This window comes from Dipodomys merriami, unplaced genomic scaffold (genome assembly GCF_024711535.1).
Source record: "Dipodomys merriami isolate MVZ:Mamm:240054 unplaced genomic scaffold, mDipMer1.0.p SCAF_4, whole genome shotgun sequence".
NCBI classification, from domain to species: Eukaryota; Metazoa; Chordata; class Mammalia; order Rodentia; family Heteromyidae; genus Dipodomys; species Dipodomys merriami.
In genome coordinates, this window is record NW_027205603.1 from 56,633,609 (window position 1) to 56,658,691 (window position 25,083).

Below are 25,083 nucleotides of genomic sequence, written 5' to 3' on the forward strand. Positions count from 1 at the left end.
CAAAATGGCCTGGGTAAAAGAACAAATATAATGATTATTATTAAGTAGACATAGAAAATGCCCAAGTAACTGATGTAGAAATGACTAATTCACTGAATTAGTAACAGGTATATGAACATTATTTAAATTTTAACTTTATTTGTGTGTGTTCGTACTGGAGATTGAACTCAGAGCCCTGGCACTGTTTCTTGAGCTTTTGTGCTCAAGGCTAGAGTTCTATCTCTTTGAGTCACAGTGCCATTTCTAGTTTTTTTGGTAGTTAATTGGGGATAAGAGTTTCATGAACTTCCCTGCTCAAGCTGGCTTTGAACCATGATCCTCAGGTCTCTGCTTCCTCAGTAGCTAGGATTACAGGTGTGAACTGATGCCTGGCCTGAATTTTAGCTTTTGAAAGATGCACTCATTGACAGTGATTTGTGTGTAGATATAATTTTTCATGCTTTATCAAAAATGCCTTTCTTAAAGCTACAGATTCTCTGTATTCTTTAACTTACAAATTTAAAGTAAAAGTATAATGCAAAACTTATACAAAGTTCCATGTGTTTATTTCTAGGAAGATTGATGTTTTGAAAGCTGCTGCAGAAGAAATTTCTTCTCAGACTGGAAATAAGGTACATCAAGACAGTCATCTAAGTTAAATTCAGGAGTTGTAATGTCTTTAAATAATTTATTCATGCTTTTGCTTTAGGAAGCCTGGAATATGTACGGCTCTCTTTTCTTTGTTCTTTTGCAGGTTCATGCAATTCAGTGTGATGTAAGGGATCCTGATATGGTTCATGATGCTGTGTTGGAACTGATCAAAGTTGCAGGGCATCCTAATGTAAGTATAATGGAGAAGAAGCCAAAACACAAGCCTTTTGATGTTGAAAATACCCACCAAGATACAAAGGAAATAAACTACTGATGTGAGCAAGGGTTGCATTGAAAGGCACTTACTTTCTGGCTTTAGGAAAATCCCAACTTTGCTTAAGGCAGAGAAATGATCAGCTGGACTGCTACATCATTTTCTTTCAGAAATACTTCAAAAGCACATTTATAACTGTAGAAATAACTTGATTTTACTTTATTTAATAAGATTATGAAATAATGAGAGCAGTTATCTAAGAGCACAATATCTAGTTTAAATGATTGATGACTTGTGTGTCTTTTTTTAATAACTTTTGATTATTTCTTGTGGTGGTGGAGAATAATACAAACAAGGAAAATTGAGGAAAACGCCACATTTCTCCTTGTAAGACTTAAGACATGAATATTTTGCTGTTATTGGTTCATTTATTAGAAAGAGAAGCCATTCTTCTAGTAATCTCAAGGAGAGCATCTTTCTGTTAAAGATTTTTCAGACAGGCTAATTTTATGGAATCTGTCATAGGACTAAGCAGAATATTGTTAGTGAAGTGGTCACTAATCAAGACTTTCACAACGTTAAAATGATACTGGAATTATAAGGTTTTGTTTCTTTAAAAAATTTTTTTCTGTACTGGGGCTTGAACTTAACCCAGGACCCAAGTGCTGCCCTTATTATTTAACTTTTTTGCTCAAGTCTGGGGCTCTGTCACTTGAGACACAGCTCTGCTTACAGCTTTATGGTAGTTAATTTGAGATAAGAGTCTCTATGACTTTCCTACCTGGGTTATTTTGGAACCACAATCCTCAGATCTCAGACTCCTGAGTAGCAGAGATTATAGACTTAAGCCACCTGTGCCTGACTTTTATAAGGCATTTCTTGAGATACCTTGAAATAAAGTATTTTTAATCTGTATTTGTATTCTTGGCTATAGAGTCTACCCTCATTAAAGACAAGGGTTAGGATTCTGAAATTGGGAAATTACAGGAGGTTTTTAACAGACTCAAAAAATATAGAACCAACGCATATCTCATGGTATTATTTTGTAGCTGGCTATAAACTTCAGCTGTATTATATTATTTGAATTAATAAGTTGCACAAATAAAAGTCCTGGAGCATTGAACATTTTCTGTGACTGGCCTTATTCATTTATTAGATTGTGATAAACAATGCAGCAGGAAACTTTATTTCTCCCACTGAACGACTTTCTGCTAATGCTTGGAAGACCATAACTGACATCGTTCTAAATGGCACAGCCTATGTGACTCTAGAGATTGGAAAACAACTAATTAAAGCACAGAAAGGTATGTTTCTATATATTCCCACATTTATTGGGTCCAGTCATGCTGAGATTCTGTTCTATACCCCGGGATACTTAAAAAGTAAAGGAGACAATCTGTTCTTATACAACTCTTAATGTAATGGCAGAGATACTTAAATAACTACCATAGGTTATGACATAATTAATAATAAATACATATTTCAAGTACATTGGACATTGAAAGAGAAGGATGAGATGTAATTACAGCTGAATTTGCAAAACTCTAGATGTGGAGAAAAGGGAGGGAGCGGAATATAAACATTCCTGAATAAAGACCTGTTTGAGGGGAAAAACAGAAGTGTTTAGGGAATTATAAGGAATTTGATGTGGATAAAAGAGCGAGAGAGACTAGGAAATAACTAGTAAATAGGAGGGTTGAAGTGTAACTAGGGAGTTTGATGTTAATCCTTTTCATTGAAATTTTTTCTTTTTTGGGGTCCGGTCGTGGGCCTGAACTCTGGGCCTGGGCTCTGTCCCTCAGCTCTTCAGCTCAAGGCTATCACTCTTTTTGCTTATGTAGTGCTGAGGAATGGAACCCAGGGCCTCATGCATGCAAGGCAAGCGCTCTACCACTGAGCCACCTTCCCAGCCCTTCATTGAAAGTTTTAATGAAGAAAGTAATTTGATGTGACTGGCACAGTAGAGGATAGAAAACTTGTTTGGTTTCTTTTTGAAGATGACGTAGGAGATAAAGTAACTGAAATTGACAAGAGCTAAATACCTTACTTATTAGATAAAGAAGTTATTACCCTGGTGAATACTTTGGATAATGAGATTGAGAATACTGGGGACAGAGTAGATTTAGATGGAAGTCATTAGAACCATTTTGTTAATACTGTGAACAAATTTCCTAATGAAAGTTTGTACTTACATAAACATGAGTAGAGTGTCTATGTGTAAGTATACATGTATTGTATAGAACCATTTATATAGACACTGCTGAGTTTCCTGTGTCAGACCTCATTCTGCATGATTCAATTAGAGATAGCCAAGACTCTAGCCCTCTGTAGATTGAGGTGAGGACTTAAGAGATGAGATATTTTCTCAGAGATGATGTCACTAAATGAATAAAGAAGACATACCTCATGCCTTTTAGGTATGATCTTGTACTGAGGTTTGAGGAAAGAAGGAAGGTTCTTCTTTAGGAGCCTCTGTCTTTGAGCTTCAGTTCATTTTTCAGTATACCATGGCTAATACCTAAATCAGCTTAAGAGAGGAAATAGAAACAGAAGGATGATACTGAGAATTGACTGTTCTTTTGTAATGCTGGTAACTTCCATCCATTTTCCAAGGACTCATTGAAATTGAAGGCTAAGACAGCGAAGTGAGTCTGCTCCACATGTGGAGTTTGGGCCAGTCACCTCTGTCATTGATTTTGGAACTTTTCTCCATCTCTGCCTTCTGTTTTTATAAATACTTCATTTTGGGTTCTGTTTCTTTCTAATCTCTGTCTTCTTCATTACTTTTTCTTTCTCTGCCTGATTCTCTCTTCTGTTTCTTCCTTTTGCCCTCTTATTTTTTTTTCTGTGACCCTAAGATTTCTGTCTGACTCTCTTCTCATTATTGTGTTTCATTTTAACATAGACTTTGATCTATTTTTATTCATCACATTGGATTAAAATTCTATGGGTTTTATTAAAAATAGATTAGGTAAGACTTTTTAAAAGATGGAATCCAGTTTTTATTCTACCACGATTCCTGACAGTTATTGATGCTGTAATGTGACAGAGTTTGGAGAACTTGGACCCCAGGGCCAGTGAAGAGCATCTATTTTGGTAATGGATCTACAGTCAAAGGACTAAAGTGCTAATGATCTCTCAAGTATATCAGTGTGGATGACCCTGCAGGTCAGGTGCAGCTATGTATCTGTGTACCTGTGATCAAAAGCATGTTAGGTGATCTAGCATCTTGGAAGTTTAGTCATAGAGCCAGTCAGATTGGCAAAGGTGAGAGCACCAACCACTACAAGACAGAACCTCACTTGCTGAGGGTAAGAATTGCTGACAAGGTGCCCTGGAAGGGGTCAGCAGATGACCAGGGTCAGAGCACTGTGTCTTTATTAGAGGCAGAGAAGCTAATTAGAAGGATAATCAGATTTGGTGAACAATGACCAATTATGAGTTAAGAAGCTTTTAAACACCAATTCCCAGCATGCTAAATACAGTGTTTAGATCTTAAATGAAGAGTATTTGGTCACTTTCAAAAGGTCTTTCTTTATAACTTCATTCAGTTCTCACTATTACATTAAAACTTGTGTGTTTTTTTTTTTAATGGGATCATTTGTTTTTTTACTGTTGCTGTGTAGAAAGTCTTTATGTTATCTGGGTTGATTATTTTGCCACATATCATATGCATTTAGAATATTTTCCTTTTAACTTCGTGAGCAGCGCCTTTTGATGAATATAAGGGAAATCTAAATTTGGACAAATTGCCAAACTATTTTCCAAACTGGCTATTCTATATTGGATTCCCAACAGCAATTTGCAAGTTGTAGTAGCTCCACATCCTAGCCAACAGTTGGTATCATTAAACTTTTTAAGTTTTAGCCCCTTAAGAGTTGAGTAGTTGTTCCTCATTTGTAATGAACACTTTCCTGATACAAATGAAATTATCTTTTTTTTTTTTTTGCAATTTTCCTTTATTGGGATTAAGTGATTACATACATTTTACAAATTTCACAGTATTGTGGGATAGTGATTCTTAGTTAAAGTCACAAACACATTCTAACCTTCATGAGGCAAATTGTCTTTATCATGGTCTATAAAGTTTATGAGTTCTATGAGTTTTGATAATACAGTTATTTCTTCTCTTCCACATCGGGTGATATGTACAGGAAATATCTTTTTTAAAATTTAGTTATTTATTTATTGCTCTTCAGCTCAAGGCTAGTGCTCTACCACTTGAGCCACAGCACCACTTCTGGCTTTTTCTGCTTATGTGGTGCTGAAGAAGTGAACCCAGGGCCTCATACTTGCAAGGCAAGCACTCTACCACTGAGCCACCTTCCCAGCCCCGGAAATATCTTTTTTTATATATGATCATACATACATATATATATATATATATATATATGTATCACACATAGCATATATTCTTCATTAAGTTTTTTGTTTGTTTGTTTTTTATTTTTGGTTGGTTGTGGGGCTTGAACTTTGGGCCTAGGTGCTGTCTCTGAGCTCTTCAGCTCAAGGCAAGTGCTCTATCACTTGAGCCACACCACCACTTCCTGTTTTCTGGTGGCTAATTGGACATAAGAGTCTCATGGACTTTCCTGCCTGGGCTGGCTTTGAACTGTTGTCCTCAGATCTCAGCCTCCTGAGGATTATAAGCATGAGCCACCAGTGCTTCTTCATGAAGTTTATGTACATTTATTTTGGTGTGGGGAAGCAATACTAGAGATTTCAGGGCCTTGCACTTGATAGGCAAACTGCCATTTGAGCCAGAGCTCCAAATTTTTTTTTTGCCGTATTTTGCTTTTCAGACAGAATCTTCAGCTTTTCCTTAGGCTGAACTTGAACCATTATCCTCTCACCTATGTCTTTCAAATAACAGAATTACAGACATGTTCTACCATGTCTGGTTTATACCAGTTTCTTGTCTGCTTAAAAAATTGTTTTTCTGTCTTTTTGGTATTAAATTAAAATAATTATTTTAAATTTCTTACAGAAGTTATTTATCCATTATGAAATACTTGTTTCGAAAAAATTTTCCCCAAGACTGTGATTAAATTGTTCCGTAACAATTTTTTCTGAAGAGGAAAGTTGTTTCTGTTTTTTTTTTTTTAATTGTGATGTTGTCCAACTATCCCCCTATGGTTTGGCTGAGATTTACTTATTTATTTATTTATTTGAGGTGCTGGGGGTTGAATCCAGGCCATGACTCAATTCTATGTAAGCCCTTTATTACTGAGCTATCTCCCCCCCCCCCCCAGAAATTTTCCCTTTGCCTAACCTGAAGTCCTACTTAGGACTTCACCATGTTTGGAAATTTTATAGTTTCTACTCCTGCCATTTCAGTCTATGATATATTTTTTCATTAATTATGAGGTAATAATTGAGATCTTTCTTTTTTTTGTGTCTTTATCCCTTCCTACTTGAATTTCCTTGGAACTTTGATGGAAAAATGACTTAATCATACATATATGAGTCAGTTTTTGAACTGTCTATTCTTTCCAGTGATATATGTGTATCATTGTTTTGATTATATGTCTTTATAATATGAACATGTATTTTTTATACATGTTGATTCCTCCCACTTGATGTTAACTTGAAAGAATGCCTGTGACCTCCAGTTTTATTTTATTTTATTTTTTTGTAAAAATTGTTAGGGTTCTTTTATGACTTTTGTATTTCCGTGGAAATTTTAGAATTAACTTGATGTATTTATGAAAAAGCCTATGGGAAAGCCATTTTTGTCCAAGGTTGTGTTAAATTTATATTGAGAATTGTTATTTTAACAATCCCAAGGTTATCTATCTATTGGGATGTCTCTGTTATTTTGGTCTTCCTTAATTTTTATTGGGGATATATTGCTGTTTTCAGGACATATATTTTGTAAACTTGCTCCTGAAGTTGTTTTCTTTTAAATCTTTAGTGCTAGTGTGGATGTTGTTTTCTATATTTTGCTTCCAATTGGTTGCTTGTAGTATTTAGAAACACAATGGATCCTTTAGTGCTCTTTTTCCTGGGAGCTTGCTAAACTCACTTAATAGTACTTTTACTTTTCTGTTACAGCCCTTTAGTTTTCTTCATGATAGTGTTACTAATGAGGAGAAACAATTTTTCATCTTCCTTTACAGCATGTATGCTTTTTACTTTTTTTGACCCTTTCCCTCCCTTCAAAGATAAAACCTCCACTGCAGTGTTAAATGTCCACAAGCCTTGTTGGCTTTGGAAACCAAAGAATCAGTCAAATGCATTTCCTCCTGACATCAGGAGAAAGTACTTAGTCACATATACTGATATTCTGAGATAAAGTCTTGCTTTTTGCCCATGCCCATGCCTGAACTTTGATCCTCCTATTTTATCCTTTCTCTCATAGCTGGGATCACAGGCGTGCACCACCATCCTGAGCTGCTTTCTGATAAAATGAATTTCATGGACCGTTTGGCCTGGCTTAGCCTGAAACCATGAATCTTCCAAACCATGCCAGCCATGTAGCTAGGATGATAGGTGTGCTACTGTGACCAGATATTTATTAAGAATGGGTCTCAGGGATTTATTTATTTATTTAATTTTGGTCCAGGATGGCTTCAAATTGTATTTCTCCTGAGCTGAGTCTCTCTCTCCCTCCCCCCCCTCTCTCTCTTTTCTTTTTTTGGTCAGTTGTCGGGATTGAACTCTGGGCCTGGGCGCTGTCTCTCAGCTCTTCAGCTCAAGGCTAGCACTCTACCACTTGAGCTACAGTGCCACTTCTGGTGGTTTATTGGATATTAGACTCTCACAGACTTAACTGCCTGGGCTGGCTATATGAACCATGATCCTCAGATCTTAGCCTCCTGAGTAGTTTGGATTACAGGTGTGAGCTACCGGCGCCCAGCATCTGACCCAAGTCTCTTGACTAGCTACGCTCACAGACATGATCCTTGTCATCCAGCTGGGGCCATCAAGCACTTCTTTTCTGGATACATAATAAATTGTTTTAAACTAGTACACTACTGTGCTATGAAAAATTAGAATTTATTCCTCCTCTCTAATTGTATTTTTGTACCTATTATCATCTTCCTATATCTCCTCTACTTCCTACCCTTTTCTAGCCTTTAATATCAATTAGTCCTGCAAATTTATGAGTTCTTTGTTTTTAGCTCCCACATATGAATGAGAACATGTGGTGTTTGTCTTTTGTTCTTGGCTTATTTTACTTAACATAATGTTTTCAGGTTCATCCATGTTGCTGAAAATGATAGGATTCATTTCACGGATGAATGGTATTCCAGTGTATGCATAATTTCTCTATCCTTTTAACCACTGATAGAACCTTTGGTTGACTCCATATCTTGGCTATTATGAACAATATTGTAGTAAGTCTGGGAATGCACACTGATTTATTTCCTTTGGCTATGTATCCAGTGGTGGAGTTGCTGGATCATGTGTGTAATGTCCACCTGCAATCTGTAGTTCTATTTGTAGTTTCTTGAGAAACTTCCATACCAGATCCATAGTAGGTGCACTAATTTACATTACTACTTTATTGTGTGAGTTCCCCTTTCTCTATCTCCTTACCAGCATCTGTAATTTTTCAATCTTTTTGATAGTAGCCATTCTAAGAAGAATAGAATGATATTTCATTGTGGTTTTACTTTGCATTTCTTTGATGATTAGTAATATTAATTATTTTTTATGCTTTCTATCTAGTGTATATTTTCTCCTGAGAAATGTCAGCTTACTAGGTCTTAAGTCTTAAATCAGATTTATTTAGGATTTTGCTTCTGTTTTTTTTTTTTTGAGTTCTTTGTATTCTGCATATTAAGTCAGATGAATAGACTTTGTATTTTCTGTGTTTTTGCAGCTATATTTTCTCTCTGTCATTTCCTTTGTTGTATAGAAGCTTCTTAGTTTGCTATAATCTTATTTTCCTATTTTTGAATTATCTTTGCTTTTGAGGTCTTACCCTCCAAATTTTTGCCTATATCTCTAGTTTTTTTCTGTTCTTCTAGCAGTTCATACCTTCCAATCTACGTTTAGGTATTTGATCCATTTTCAGTTAGTAGCATATATAGTGAGAGACAGGGTTGTAGTTTTATTCTCTGGCATATGAATAACTTATATTCTCAGTAAGAGACTGTTTATGTCCCATTGGATATTCTTGGCACTGTTGTTAAAAAAAATCAGTTAAATGGAGCTGGTGGCTTAAGTATTGGCCTTGAAGTGTAATGTTTATTTCATTCATTTACCATTGTCTCTATTTTTTGAATTTACTAAATAAAAAAATTTGTTTCTGTTTTCTGTATTGGCCTGTTAGAAAATTTACTTGCCATTTATAAACCTCTTGCATGGCAATAGTTATAATGAAAATCATTGCCTCTTATATATAAAAAAAGTATATCTGTAACGAAACCAGGAATCTGGCGATTCTACATTTTGAACTTTTGGCATCATTGTTCTTTTTTTTTGGGGGGGGGGTCCGGTTGTGGGGCCTGATCTGGGCCTGGGCACTGTCCCTCAGCTCTTCACCTCAAGGCTAGTGCTCTACCACTTGAGCCATAGCGCCACTTCCGGCTTTTTTCTTTTTGCTTATGTGGTGCTGAGGAATCGAACTCAGGGTCTCAGGCATGCAAGGCAAGCACTCTACCACTGAGCTACCTTCCCAGCCCTCATTGTTTATTTTTTGAATTCCCAGCTGGTAATTGTTCCACCTGAAGCATTCATTCCTATTAGAATAATATATCTGAATATATAATATTCAGATTGTTTAGGCTAAAAAAATAAACTGACAGGGAAAAAGAGAAGAATGCAGTACCTTTTATTTTAGCATTGAAATTATATGATGAGGATGTAACTCCTTCCCTACATATGGAAAAAGATATCTGCTTAATCTTAACTGGAAGGTGGCACTTTTGCTTTGCATCGGTAGCTGTCATTATTTAAGTAGCTTTTATACTTTAGCTGTAAGGATGATGCAGTTGGCATCTTCCATGATTGCTATAATGGAGCCCACTGGTGTTCTACATCACTCATTTTCCCAGAGTAATAACTTAGAAGCAAACTAATTTTCAGAGATCTGAAAAACTGAGATTACTATATAAAAAGAGTTGCCAGAATTACTAATGGAACCATACTTATTTCTCAGATGCTAAAAATAGCGGACCTGCCTCCTCTCTCACCCCCATATTTTCCAGAGCATGATGAGTTTTGTTTTTTTGTTTCTATTCTGAAAAAGGATGAGGGAAAGAGAAACTAAACGTGGTAGGAGAGAATTTACTTGGGTGCTTTTCAAAATACTTTTCTACTAGTCTTTCAAATTTCCTTAATTTTTGTTTTAGGATATGCATGCATCTATACTCATCCTTTTGTAAATATTAAACTTAGAGAGAACTTCTTATTTAGTATTTTGCCTAAGGGAGTATAAAAAAATAACTGATTTCTCAGAAGCTGAAGATTATTATTATTACTACTACTACTACTATTATTATTATTATTATTGCTGGTTGTGGGGTTTGAGCTCTGGGCCTAGGCACTGTCCCTGTGCTTCTTTTGCTTAAGATGACTGCTTAACCACTTAAACCACAGCACTACTTCCGGTTTTTTTTGAGTTGTTTATTAGAGATGAGTGTCAGGAAATATACTTACTACATTACTCATGTGGGCTGGGAAGGTGGCTCAGTGGTAGAGCACTTGCCTTGCATGCCTGAGGCCCTGCGTTCGATTCCTCAGCACCACATAAGAAAAAAGCCTGAAGTGGCACTGTGGCTCAAGTGGTAGAGCGCTAACCTTGAGCTGAAGAGCTGAGTGACAGCGCCCAGGCCCAGAGTTCAGGCCCCATGACCGGACCAAAAAAAAAAAAAAAAGCATACATTACTCATGTAACTATAACCCCTCTGTACAGTATCTTTACAATAAAAAATATATTTAAAAAAGAAAGAGTGTCATAGGGACTTTTCTGCCCAGACTGGCTTCGAACTGTGATCCTCATATCTCAGCCTCTTGAGTAGCTAGGATTATAGACATGAGCCACCAGCACCTGGCTTTTAAGATTATTCTTTTAATCTTCCATTCATTTAGTTCATGCACTGAAAACTTACTATGTCCTAGATACTTTCAATTATTCTAGGTACAATGTCATTATTAATATTCCTTTTAAAATTAGCATATATGTTATAAATATATATTGGTGTGTATGTGTGTGTATGTGTGTGTGTGTGTGTGTTTGAAAGAGAGAGAGAGAGAGAGAGAGAGAGAGAGAGATCTCAAACTTGTGATCATCCAACTTCAACCTCCAAAGGTTATTACACGTTTATGCTACCATGTCTAGCCTGTTATTAGTGTATGTCATTTGCAGACCATACTGGGATGTGGAAAATACTTACATATATACATAATGTACTTTAATAATGTTCACCCTCCATTACTCTCTTATCTCCCTTCTTCCGCTTCTGATGCCTTTCTTCCCAAATAGTCCCCTCTTCTACTTTTATATTATTTATTTTTTTAAATGGTGCTGTAATTTGAATTCAGGGCCTTGAGTTCATGTTCTACCATTTGAGTTATGCCTCCAGCTTTTAATGGAAGACAATATTGGGGTATGAACTTGCTAGGCATCCCTCCTACCACTTAAGCTATTTCTTAACATATACATATATGATATATATATCATATATATTAATTATATAAATCATATATACACATATATATCTATATAACATATATATGTGTATATATACATTTCTTGATTTAGATTCTGTAAATTAGAAAAACATGCAATATTTATTTTTCTGACACTTTTATTTTGTTTAATATGATATCTTCAGTTTATCTATTTTCCAACAAATGATGTAATTTCATTTTTCTTTTAGGTTGAGTAATACTGCATTGTATGTGTGTGCTTGTGTGTGTGTGTGTGTGTGTGTGTGTGTGTGTGCATACGTGTGCCTGTGAATATAATTTTCCTTATCTATTCATCCTCCATTGGTGTTAACCTAGGCTAATTTCATAACTTGTTGATTGTAATTCATGCTGTTATAAATATGAGTGTGCAGGTATCTAGTGTAAGCAGACTTACATACCTTGAGATATATCTCAGGAGTGCAATGCAATAATAGGACCATATAGTAGTTCTACATTTTTGTTGTTGTTGTTGGCTGTAGGGCTTGAACTCAGAGACTGAGTGCTGAGCTCTTTTCCTCAAGTCTAGCACTCTACCACTTTCAGCCACAGCTCCACTTCCAACTTTTGGGGGTTAATTGGAGATAAGAGTCTCACAGACTTTTCACTGTCTGGGCTGGCTCTGAACCAGATCCTTAGATGACAGCCTTTGGAGTTAGGAGTATCTAGGATTACAGGCATGAGTCACCAATGCCCTGCAATAGTTCTACTTTTAAATGTCTACGGATCCTCCATCCTGATTTCCATAGTGTCTGCACTAATTTACATTTCACTAACAGTGGATCAGCACATCCTGCCTCCCCCCCACATCCTCAACAGCATTTGTTGTTTGCTTTCTTGGTGATAGTCACACAGATAGGAAGGCAGGGAGGAAGAAAAGAAGGAAATACCATTGAACAGAAAGCCTGGATATTCAATAAAGTTGCCGTGAATTCCCATGTTTGAACGCTGTGTGAGGTCTGATAGATATTTAGCTTATCGTCCTGAAAGTTGTTTTTTTGCTGGCTTCATAGAATTTTACATCAATTTGCACAGCTTAACCCTTGGTCATATTCAAGGAAGGAGACTCTACAAAGATTAATGGACTATGTTTATTTATTTATTTATTTTTGGGTCCAGTCGTGGGGCCTGAACTCTGGGCCTGGGCGCTGTCCCTCAGCTCTTCAGTTCAAGGCTAGCACTCTACCACTTGAGCCACAGCCCCACTTCCGGCTTTTTTTTTTCTTATGTGGTGCTGAGGAATCAAACCCAGGGCCTCAGGCATGCAAGGCAAGCGCTCTACCACTGAGCCACCTTCCCAGCTCCTGGACTATGTTTATTGCAGCATTATTTACCATAGCTAAGATATGAAACCAACCCAGATGCCCCTCAGTAGATGAATGGATCAAGAAAATGTGGTATATATACACAATGGAATTCTATGCCTCCATCAGAAAGAATGACTTTGCCCCATTAGTTAGGAAATGGAAAGACTTGGAAAAATTATATTAAGTCAAGTAAGCCAGACCCAAAGAAATATAGGTACCATTGTTTCCCTTATTTGCAATAACTAGTGTATGTCGGAGTCAAGCTGAAAAGGTCAGATAAGTTGATGTTAGGGGAATGAACCCCAAGATAAGAATTCAAATGTTTTTTTTTTCCTTTCATGCAATTGTTTCTAACATATTTATAAGATTATTTCTTTGTTGTTTTGTATGTCCCTCCCCCATGGTATAACCCATGCTTTTACTGTATTTGATGTTGGTATAATTTGTGGAGGGGAAGGGAAAAAACAAATCGTTTAATTAGAGATACAGGTGGACCCATTGCAACAATGAGATGTACAAGTCGTTATGTCAAAAACGAATTTTACAACTTTGGTGGGGGGTGGGTGGAGGTTCGGGTGGGGAGAGGGGGGAGTATGGGAAGGGATGGGAAGGGGAAACAAAGAGGAGGCAACAATGCTCCATAAGAAATGTACTCATTATCCTGCCCATGTAATTGTAACTCCTCTGTACAGTATTCTCACAATAATTAAAAAAAAAGATTAATGGAGCTCTCCCCCAACTACTTTCCTCCTTGGAGGAACTCTTACTCACAAATCTGGTTGCTCAACAGCCTCAAGCTCTATTTTCTATTTTCTGCTTGTTTTTCTCTACCTTACTGCCACAGTCTTATGAAGTAATTCTAGATAAATGTTAGATGATGTTAGCTTTGTTCCTTTTGTTTTTCCTTCTCTTAGTGTCCTCTACCTGTTGTATAGGTATATCGTGTATCTTTAAAAATTTTCATTATAAAGGTGATATGCAGAGGGGTTAGTTTTATAAGTTTTATAATGAATACATTTCTTTCTGAACCATGTCACCCTGCCGTATATCTTACAGTGTTTTTCTTTGATGTTTGTGGCAGAAAGGTAAGTTCATCATACTGGAGGCAGACACCCTTGATAATTTTAATTCTGATTTATTCTTCTGTAAGTGGTACTTAGTTAAGACCCTGATTATTCAGGGTCTTATGGAAGTATGCACTGATATTTGAGCTTGTGTAATGACTCCCCAGGTGTAGAATTTCCAGTAAGTCAGATCATTCTAAAGACAACAAGATTAGTAGTAGCAAGATACAACAGTTTTCTTAGGTTATCCTTTTCATTAATTAGGGGCTGGTGAATTTTTTTTTTAAGATTCAATGTATTTTTATACCTTATTTCCTGATGCTAGTTGGTACAGCCATGAGGTTAACAATATCCTTTAAAATTTCAGGAGCAGCATTTCTTGCCATTACAACCATCTATGCTGAATCTGGGTCTGGCTTTGTAGTACCAAGTTCTTCTTCCAAATCAGGCGTGGAAGCCTTGAACAAGTATGCATGGCTATAATAATCCTGTTGTTGATGATAAATAAGTGCTTTGGTAGTTCATGGAACTAAATTCCTGTGTTCTCTCTCTCTCTCTCTCTCTCTCTCTCTCTCTCTCTCTCTCTCTCTCTCTCTCTTGCCTGTACTGGAGCTTGAACACAAGACCTCACATTCTTATTTAGCTTTTTTGTGGCTTGTGCTCTACTACTTGAGCCATTCTTCTACTTCTGGCTTTTTGCTGGTTAATTGGAGATAAGAGTCTCATGGATTTTTTTTTTGCCCAAGCAGGCTTTAAATCAAAAGCCTCAGATCTCAGCTTCCGGAGTAGATAGGATTACTGTTGTGAGCCAATAACACCACGCAAAAGCATAATTTAAATTCACCAAGAGACTCATACTTTTGTTTGTTTGTTTGTTTGTGCTACTACTGGGGCTTGGGTTCAGAGCCTGAGAGCTATCCCTTGGCTTTTTTTTTTTGCTTAAAGCTGTTGCTCTACCACTTGAGTCACAGCTGCACTGTCTGGCTTTATGCAGGTTAATTGGCGATAGGAGTCCCATGAACTTTCCTGCTCAAGCTAGCTTGGAATTGAGATCCTCAGATGTTATTATCTGAATATCTAGGATTGTAGGTGTAAGCTGCAGTACCTGGAAGAGATTCTTTCTCCTAGAAAAGTCCTTTGTCTATGGTACCATCCAATGGAACTTTTTATAGTGATGCAATGTTTTGTAAATCTGCTATATCCAGTAGCCAAAATGCAGCCATTGGACTCTTAAAATGCAATCACTGTGACTGAAAAACTAAATAAAAAATTGTTTAGTCGCATGTAGCTAGTGTCCCCTAATTAGACATTGGAGTCAATCTCTTTCTACTTTCCTATATGTCTTCCCTGTTACCTTTGTTAACCTTTTAAACATATCTTCACCCTCTTTACTAAACTACTGTCTATAACTACTATATAAAATTAATAGTACTAGCATAGATGAAGAGCACTTGTCAAGTCTAGTGGCTTTTTCTTGTGGGAGCATAATTACTCTTCAAATTTGTTTCTCAGTGGCCTCTGCCATGGTGTTAGTTGTGACAGGAGTTCTTACCATTGTCTGGCTTACTCTACTAATCATGTCATTCATGTCTTTGATACCAGTTTTTTTTCCTATTTTGTTTACATTACCACCAGAATTAACTTTTTAATGTGTGTGTGTGTGTGTGTGTGTGTGTGTGTGTGTGTGTGTGTATATAACATTCCCTAGCTAAATATTTTAGGTTCTCTCATTATTCCATTCCTCCTCCCCCTGCTCCTCCATCCCCTTCCTCCTAGCTGCATGTGCATGCCAGGCAAGTGTTCTTCTTCTGAACTACATCCCAGCTTTTTCTCTTTATCTTTTCTTTTTTTTTTGTTGGTTGAGAGGTTTGAACTCAGGGCCTGGGTACTGTACCTGAGCTTCTTTTGCTCAAGGGTAGCATTACCACTTGAGCTATAGCTCCACTTCTGGCTTTTTTTTTTCTTTTTTAGGTAATTTATTGGAGGTGAGAATCTCACAGACTTTTCTACCCAGGCTGGCTTTGAACTACAATCCTCAGATCTCAGTCTCCTGAGTTAGATGTGAACTATCAGTGCTGGGTTATCTTTCCTCATTGGAATAAAAGCCAACTTGCCTCACTCTTGTTTATTAGTTGAGATACTGACATTATTCTTAGTCCTTTTATTTATATAAATAAACACACATGCACTTATATATTACCAGTATTGAGACTTACACTCTATCACTTGAGCCACTCCACCACCCTGGCTCTTTGCTGGTCAATTGGTGGTGGAATCTTGTGAGCTTTCCTGTTCAAGCTTGTTCTGAATGGAAGTCCTCTTGATCTCAGTCTCCTGAGTGCTGGGATTGATTACAGGCATAAGCCCGTGGCATGTGGCTCCTTTATCTTTCTCTTTTTCCCTCCCTGCCTCTACCTTTCCTTCCCTTTCTAGTATATTTTCATTTGCATTATTTGTATGCTTTTAGGTGGCCTTCCTTAAACTTGTTTTATAAACTAGATTAAGTATACACATACAAAGACACATAGCAATATAAATTTATAAAAATAAGCTTAGAATGAAAAATAGGTAGATCTATCTGTCATATACATATTTTTTTTTTTTTTTTTGCTGGTCATGGGGCCTGAACTCTGGGCTTGGGCACTGCCCCTCAGCTCTTCAGCTCTTCAGCTTAAGGCTAACACTCTACCACTTGAGCCACAGTGCCACTTCCAGCTTTTTCTGCTTACTTGGTGCTAATGAATGGAACCCAGGGCCTCATGCATGTGAGGCAAGCATCCTACCACTGAGCCACCTTCTAGGCCCCAGTCAAATATATTTTTAAAACAGGTTGGTTCTGTGTTTGCTATTAGTATTCCATTTTACTTCATTTAGTAAGATTTTGTTAGGTTCCTATTTCCTTTGGAGTTCAGTTTAGCAATTATATTAAAGCCTAGTTAGACATGGATGTGGTTAATATTTTAAATCTATATAATTCATCTCTTATTCAATTAGAGTACTTGTGATGCTTCAGACATTGTGACCATAAGTAAAATTATAATGAACTCTGAGTACAGGATTAAACTCAAGAAAATGTGAGGGAAGGTTATAAAAGTCTCATGTTTTTATATGAGTCATGAGTATCCATTCTAAAAATCTATAGTGATGTTTGGTTTCTTCTAAATTGTAGAAGCCAGGTAGTATAACATAGAGACTAATGATAGTAAAAAATGAATGGTAGGTCGTATAGCAGAGTGATTAAGGGAACAGACTCAGGCTAGACTACTTGAGATTGACAAATTAGCAACATGACCTGGTGAAATTGTATTAATTCTCAGTTACCTTATTTGCAATGTAGGCAACGGCAATAACACCTCTTGGGATATAATCTCTGGCATGTAGTAAGCATGCAATGAGTGACAACTACTCATGTTTTTAACATGTAGTACAATGTTTTGGAATACATTGTGTTTATTTCAATTTTTAGGTCACTTGCAGGTGAATGGGGTAAATATGGAATGAGATTCAATATAATTCAACCAGGGCCAATAAAAACTAAGGTAAGTCTTAGTTGTTATATTGTGACACTGAATGATCCAGGAACAGTATAGTAATTGGTTTTGTGTGAAGAATTTCCCAGGAATCCTTGGTTACCATTATCTAGCATAAGAAGTAATGAGGGAGTCGGGGATATTAACAGCTTTGTAATGATGTGGTAAGGTCTGTATCAATCTCTTAATTTTCTAGGATTCCTTATGCCATCCATCTTAAGCTTTCTTCCTTTCTTTTTTCCTTCCTTTCTTTCTTTCTTTCTTTCTTTCTTTCTTTCTTTCTTTCTTTCTTTCTTTCTTTCTTTCTTTCTTTCTTTCTTTCTTTCTTTCTGATTTGCTTCTGTTACTGTAAAGTGTTATTGTTCTCTATTTCTTATACCATATGGTAAAGATTCTTATTCCTTTGATCTCCTTTTTAAAAATTTTAATTTTATTGTCAAGGTCATGTATAGAGGGGTTACAGTTACATAAGTAAGGTAGTGAGTACATTTCTTGTCTAACTTGTTGCCCCTCCCTCATTTTTCTCCCTCTTTCCCTCCCCCCAAACACCCCCAAGTTGTACAGTTTATTTGCAACATATTGTCTTGTGAGTATTGCTGTTGTGTTGGTTACCTCCTTTGTCCTTTGTCTCACCATTTTATTGTTCCCCTTCCCTTCTCTAATTCAGATAAACATATATACAATACCCAGGATGCCAAAATCAAATGCAGTGACAACAAGAGATAAACCATAGGGGAAAAAATCACAAAAGTAAAAAGAAATCATGTAGTACATTAAAAAAAAACCCTCTTGTGTCTATGTCTTAGAGTTCATTTCATTTAGCATCATCCTGTATTTGACCTCCCTTTTTAAATCATGGAAATATAATTATATTTTCAGTTTAAGTCATGCTCCAGAAACTTATCATGAAGGTTCGGCTTTGCTATAGGTAACATTTTCTTTGAGTCATACCCATGCTTCTGCACTTTGTCAATTATGTGTGTCATCTCACTCCTACATCTTTGTGATTGAAAAATCCTTTTGATGGCATGATTTTACCTATTATTAATAACCTTATAGACTTCATTGCGACAGATAATTATCACTAATAATGCAATTACAGATGTTTCTCAGAATGTCCACTTTTTCTGTTTTTTCAGATGATCTCACAGATAACTTTGCCATCACCTTTCTTTTTGTTTTCATGAAAAGCAAGAATTTATGATTGCTGCAAACCCAGTCAAAATGCATAAATGTAAAAGAATTAGTACAGTGGAACATTTAGTAGATTGTTCTGGGATGTTAAATATTCACATGGAAATGGCCACATTACTTTATTTAGCAACTTAATGGGTGATGATTGGAAAGAAAATTATCTGAGCAAGAGAAACTTGATTTAAAATCTTATCCAACACATCAAAAATAGTCTAATAAAATTAGTGGGAAAATAACTCAAAAGCATATATTAAGACATGACAGGGTATATATCTCTGCTAAGCACTATTTGAGAAGAACTGAAGTCACAGAGGCTTCTTTCTTTGGCCCCAGGGCTTCTTTCTTTGGTATGCAAGAAAGATCACCTGTTAGATTTATCTAACTTGTATTTATTGAGTACTCACTGTGAACAAAGGTACTCAAGTGATAGAGTTCTTCCTGTCAAGGAAGTTATCTCTAGCAATATAGTCATGAACTGTACTCAAATAATAGGTATCTTTTTTTGTTGTTGTTTTTGGTCTGCGCATGCACCTGTGCATGCATGTACAGGCGCATGCCAGTCCTGGGGCTTGAACTTAGAGTCTGGATGCTGTCCCTGAACATTTTTGTTCAAGGCTAGCCTTCTATCACTTGAGCCACAGCTCCACTTCTGACTTTTTGGTGGTTTAATTGAAGATAATGGAGTTTCCTACTTGAGCTGGCTTTGACCCACAATCCTCGGATCTCAGCCTCCTGAGTAGTTAAGATTATAGCTGTGAACCACTAGTTTTTAAGTTTAAAAAAACATTGAGTTAGAGAAACTAACAAGCTTTGATAGAATGAAAATCTTCCAGTTGTTATCTTCGTCCAAAAAGACTCTGGAGGGTTTCTAAGGTGCTTAGAGTCTGTGTTGTTTTTCCTACTGTGTTGCTGAAGCAAGCTTTCACCCATGTTTCAAGGCTTGAGTAGAGAAAAAGCTAACTATTGTTATTAGTGTACCTAGACCTCATCTTGGCCTGTCTCTGTCTTTCATCAGTACAAAACAGACTGGGAAGCAAGTTTGCTGAGGGTTCTTTTCTCTCTAAGATCTCCTTATGTTTCATATCCTTATGCCTGTGTTTTATTTCTTTTCTGTTATTTTGGGAAGAAAAAAGAAGAAAATGAACCTTCTTATAAAAATTGACTACCTGAGTGACTGTTCTGTGTTTGCTGAATGAAAGGATAAGGTTATCATTCCCTGTACCACACAGCACCCTTCACATATTTCACCTTTCTTTCAAAGACATTGGATTATTTGATGTTTCTAACAACTTTGTGAAATTAAAGTAAATATCTTCACCTTATACAGCAGAAACTAGGAAAAAAGGTTACATTTTTTCCTTGGCTTCTTTTTCCTTCCTTCCTTCCTTCCTTCCTTCCTTCCTTCCTTCCTTCCTTCCTTCCTTCCTTCCTTCCTTCTTTCCTTCCTTCTTTCCCTATTTCTTTCTTTTTTTCTCTCTCTCCTTCCTTCCTTCTCTTTTTCCTTCTTTTTTCTTTCCTTCCTCCCTTCCTTCCTTTTTCCCTTTGTTCCTTGTTATTGTTTTAGGCTAAATAGAGGTATCAGGCCTTGGACTAGAGTGAATGTAAAAAAATTGGTTAAAATTCTGTGCCTCACAAAGACTAAGGTATGAACAGGCTGCTATGGTAGTAGCTTCCCATTTTATACAAATGTGCTTAAGTAGGAAAAGGATTGCATTTAAACACATACACATGTCCACACAATATAATTGCATTTTCTTAATTTCTAAGGGTGCATTTAGTCGTCTGGATCCAACTGGAACATTTGAACAAGATATGATTAACAGAATTCCCTGTGGTCGGCTGGGGACTGTGGAAGAACTTGCAAATCTTGCTATTTTTCTTTGTAGTGATTATGCTAATTGGATTAATGGAGCTGTAAGTAGTTTTGTGTCTTTTGTTTTTGGGGGGAAATGGGAAGCCCTATTTTAAATCTAGTTCTGGCAATGCTGAATGTAAATAGGATATAAATACTCACTTAATATAAAATACTACATATAATAGTCTTAACATTTTCTCAATAAATATGTCTATCTACTAATAGACATGGCTCTAAAATGATCCTTATGATTGAGCTAAATCTTATTGGGAAGAGAATCCTAATTATTATTCAATTGAGGCTTAATCATCAGTTTTATCTTTAAAATCTAGGGGTTTCATTGAAAGTGCCAAAGAGATATTCTATCCAACTAAGATATGAAAATAACTTTTTTTTTAAGGTCATTAGATTTGATGGTGGAGAGGAAGTATTTTTATCAGGTGAATTCAACAGCCTGCAGAAGGTAATGCCATTTCATTATAATACTAGCAGCTATGATGCTAAGCTTTAAAACAAACAACCCATATTAATTGAAGTTTTCTTTTTGTGTCAGATTACCAAAGGGGAGTGGGATAAAATAGAAGGACTCATTCGGAAGACCAAAGGCTCCTAAGGCAACTTGAGCTTTCATCTTGAGTACAGTAAAAGTTAGAAGCAACAAATGATACACACTCTGAGCATTTGATCAGATGTAAGATGAATTTGATCATTTGATCAGTGTAAGATGAATAAATTGTTGTCTGATTTGGTTTGTTTTGGTTATTTTTGTGGTGTTGGACTTAAACAAAGGGCCTCACACATTCTAAGGTTTCTACCACTGGACTACATCCTCAGCACTAATAAAAAATTAGCAAACATTACCCAAATCTTCTTATGTGTCAGGACAGTGATAACAATTGTTTGTTCAAAAATAAGATATTGCTCTACAATTTTTTCATTTGTAGCATTTATTAACTGTACAACATAATGTACTTTTGCTTTTTTTAAAAAAAATTATCCTTTAAGCAGTTTTACAAAGGAGTTTCAATTCAAGATGTCAGCTTATGGGTACAATGCATTTTGATCAATGTCACCCCTTCATTGTTCTACAGCTATCACAACCTCACGCATCCTCTCAAGTAACCCCATTCCATTTTCACAGAGTACATTGAATGTTATAGTCATAACATCTCTTCCTTGTCTTTATTGTTTCCCATTCCTGCAAACACATGTTTTAGCTTCCTAAACTATAAGTTAGTGTTCAAAGAAGTTATACCATTGCAATTTTCCTCTATACATACCATACTTTATTTAATCAAGATGTTTAGGAATACATCATATGTTTCCATATGTGTTTATAGTTTATATGTGTCATTTTGTTTTTCTGAGCCTGACTTACTTGGTCTAACATAAATTTCCCAGGTCCATCAACTACCCTGAAAATGACATAATCATAATATTTTTTTCTTGATGGACCAGTATATAAAATATATGAGTTTCTTTTTTTCTTTTAAACAATTTTTCTTTTCTTTTTGTTCTTAATACATATATATTTTTATTGTGAAGATATTGTACAGAGGGATTACAGTTACATGAGCAAGGTAATGAGTCCATTTCCTATTGAGCATTGTTACCCCCTCCTTTGTTTTTTCCCTGCCAACCCTTTCTTCCCTACTTCCCCAACTATTCCCTCCCACTGCAGGTTGTAAAGTTCATTTTCAACATAGTGTCTTGTACATCTCATAGTTACAATGGGTCATCCTGTATCCTTATTTCAGCATTTTGTTATTTCCCTTCCCCTCCCCATGTTAGAAAAATGTATATACAAGATGCAGGAAACCAGAATCAAATATAGTGACAACAGGGATTGTACCATGGGGGAAGAACATACAAAGAAACCAAAAAGAAAAAAAATCACATAGTATACTATAAGTACATTAAAAAGAAAAACAAGAAAGATAAAATCTCTTGTGTCCCTATGTTGGGGCTTATTTCGGTTAGTATCAGGTTATATGGTCATATGTACATAGCTTTTAACCTCTTCTGCTTGTCCTAGACATATACTAGTTATTGCAGAAAAGGGTAACCATGGGAACTATGTTTCTTTGAGTCTGGCTTACTTCACGTAATATAATTTTTTCCAAGACTCCTTTGTTCATTATCGAAAATGTAGGCTGGTGTGTGTGTGTGTGTGTGTGTGTGTGTGTGTGTGTGTGTGTGTGTGTGTGTGTGTGTGTGTGTGTGTGTGTGTGTGTGTGTGTGTGTGTGTGTGTGTGTGTGTGTGTGTGTGTACATATGCACACTCGTGTGATTCAAGGCGCTAACACTTTAACATTTGAACCATAACTCCACTTCTGGCTTTTCTGATATTTGGAGATAAGAGTCTTACAGACTTTCCTGCTTGGGCTGGCTTTGAACTCTACAATCCTCAAATCTCAGTCTCCTGAGTAGCTAGTATTACAAGTGTGAGCCACCAGTTCCTGGCTGTTGAGCTCTTTTTATAACTTGGCTATGACTAATAATGAAGCAATGCAAACATGTTTACTTGTAATCTTCTGCATAGATGCCCGACTAGTATTGCTGGATAATTGAGGTCTTTGATCCATTTTGAATTGGTATTAGTACAAAGTAACAGACAGGGATCCAGTTTCAATCTTCTGCAAATGGCCAGTTTTCCCAACACTACTCATTGAAGAGACTTTTTCCAATATATTTGGCTCTCTAGCCAACATCAGATGGCTGCAGGCATATGGTATTTTTTCTGGGTCTTTGAATCTTCAGGACTATTTCTTTTTTAGTACCAAACAATTTTTGTTACTTTAGCTCTATAGTAATGATTGAAGTCTTGAATTGTGATACCTCCAGCATTTCTTCATGTTTTGCCTATAGGTTCAACTTTCTCAAAATCCATATATATATATATATATATATATATATATATATATGAATGTAGGTAATTATAATTTTTCCATATTATAAATAAAATATACCAACTTTATTTTTTGTCAATCATGAGGCTTGAACTCTGGGCCTGGGTGCTGTCCCTCAACTCTTCAGTTCAAGGCAAGCACTCTGCCACTTGAGCCATAGTGCCACTTTCTGTTTTCTGGTGATTGGAGATAAAAGTCTCACAGACATTCCTGCCTGGGATAGCTTTGAACCGTGATCCTCAAATCTCAGTCTCCTAAGTAGGATTATAGGTGTGAGCCACTGGTGCCCAGATATATCAATATTTTTGTGCATAAATATTTTTATAATCAGGATTTTTTTCTATCACAGATTACTAGAAATAATGTATGAATCAAAATTATAAAGCTTAAAAATTATAAAGCTTTTACTTTGATAATATATTTCTGATGTTTTTTATTCCAAAAACTTGCATGGGTTTATAACCCCTGAGTAGTGTGAAGACTGTGATTTCAAGAAGTATTTGCCAAACATGAAGCTTATTTACCAATTTTATAAGGAACAAATGACAGCTCCTTTAAAAACATGTTTAATAGGTAGGGTTTGGACTCAATAGTGATCAAGGACTGTAGTTTGAACCACACAGGAAATTCTTGTTTGTAACTTTACCTGTTCATGATTAATTACTGTATTTGAGTTTGTATGCAGTTTTTTTCTATTAGTCACCTCATTTTCTCATTATTCCATGACTTTACAAGTGGTGAGTAAGATGAAATGATTGTCCCCACTAAGAAGTTGCCTCCAGAGTCTGAAAGAGGAACAAGTATTATTAAAGTATTATTGAAGTCTGAAAGGGGAACAAGTAACACACTTTCTCTGTGACAGTCTGCCCCTAGGCTGTAACCACATGAGTGTTAATCAGTAGCCTCACCCTTAACTTATCCTTAAGCATTAGTGCTGTCATTCTCTTCTGTGCCTTTTTCAAGAGTGCTGCTTCTAATGCACTAATGGAGGACTTAACACTTAAAGTGAGGATTATGCCATGTGATCTGATAGTTAACATGTGGAAACCCCCAGGAAATATTTCAGTTCCTGAATGACAGTCATTATTTCCTTATTGATCTTACAGAAACTAAAGTGGCATGAACACATTAGCCGGGTGCGAGTGGCTCACGCCTGTAATCCTAGCTACTCAGGAGGCTGAGATCTGAGGATCACAGTTCAAAGCCAGCCCAGGCAGGAAAGTCCATGAGTCTTAGAAAAATAGAAGTGGCACAGTGGCTCAAGTGGTTGAGCGCTCACCTTGAGCTGAGGGACAGCGTTCAGGCCCAGAGTTCAAGCCCCATGACCGACAAAAAAAAATGTTAAAGTCATAGAATTTAAGTTATAGAATTTTAGAGCTGGAAGTTAAAAAAAATGCCCAATGCCCAAGGTAGCTAGATGACTAACCCTAAAGAACACTGTCAACCTTGTATCGCTATCCTAATCGGATATCTGTAGAGTTCATAACTTAGAAGATAATAACAGTCTTATAAGTTATACATTTTGCAAAAACTTTTAAAGGGAAAATTCTATTGATTTTACATTGTAATTTAAGAAGTACAGAAGTCATGAATTATCATAAATCGAACATACGCACGTAATACCTACACAGATGAAGAGGAAGAGAACATGACCCGGAAACTAGAAGTTTCTCATAAAATGTTTTACCTTCTCCCTAGGACTAACCATTGTCATGACAACATCTTGCAGTATAGGTAAG

At 36.3% G+C, this 25,083-nt stretch overlaps 1 protein-coding gene across 1 annotated transcript in view; it reads left to right on the forward strand.

The window, feature by feature from the left end:
- Positions 1-21,186, forward strand: part of Decr1 (2,4-dienoyl-CoA reductase 1) — a 33,334-nt gene extending 12,148 nt beyond the window's left edge. Inside the window, exons 3-10 of the mRNA XM_069991030.1 lie at positions 554-611; positions 734-820; positions 2,001-2,148; positions 14,224-14,323; positions 17,323-17,395; positions 20,348-20,494; positions 20,836-20,898; positions 20,989-21,186. Coding sequence (XP_069847131.1) covers positions 554-611; positions 734-820; positions 2,001-2,148; positions 14,224-14,323; positions 17,323-17,395; positions 20,348-20,494; positions 20,836-20,898; positions 20,989-21,048 — 736 coding nt within the window. The 3' untranslated portion in view covers positions 21,049-21,186. The remainder of the gene's footprint in view (positions 1-553; positions 612-733; positions 821-2,000; positions 2,149-14,223; positions 14,324-17,322; positions 17,396-20,347; positions 20,495-20,835; positions 20,899-20,988) is intronic.
- Positions 21,187-25,083: the final 3,897 nt, after the last annotated feature.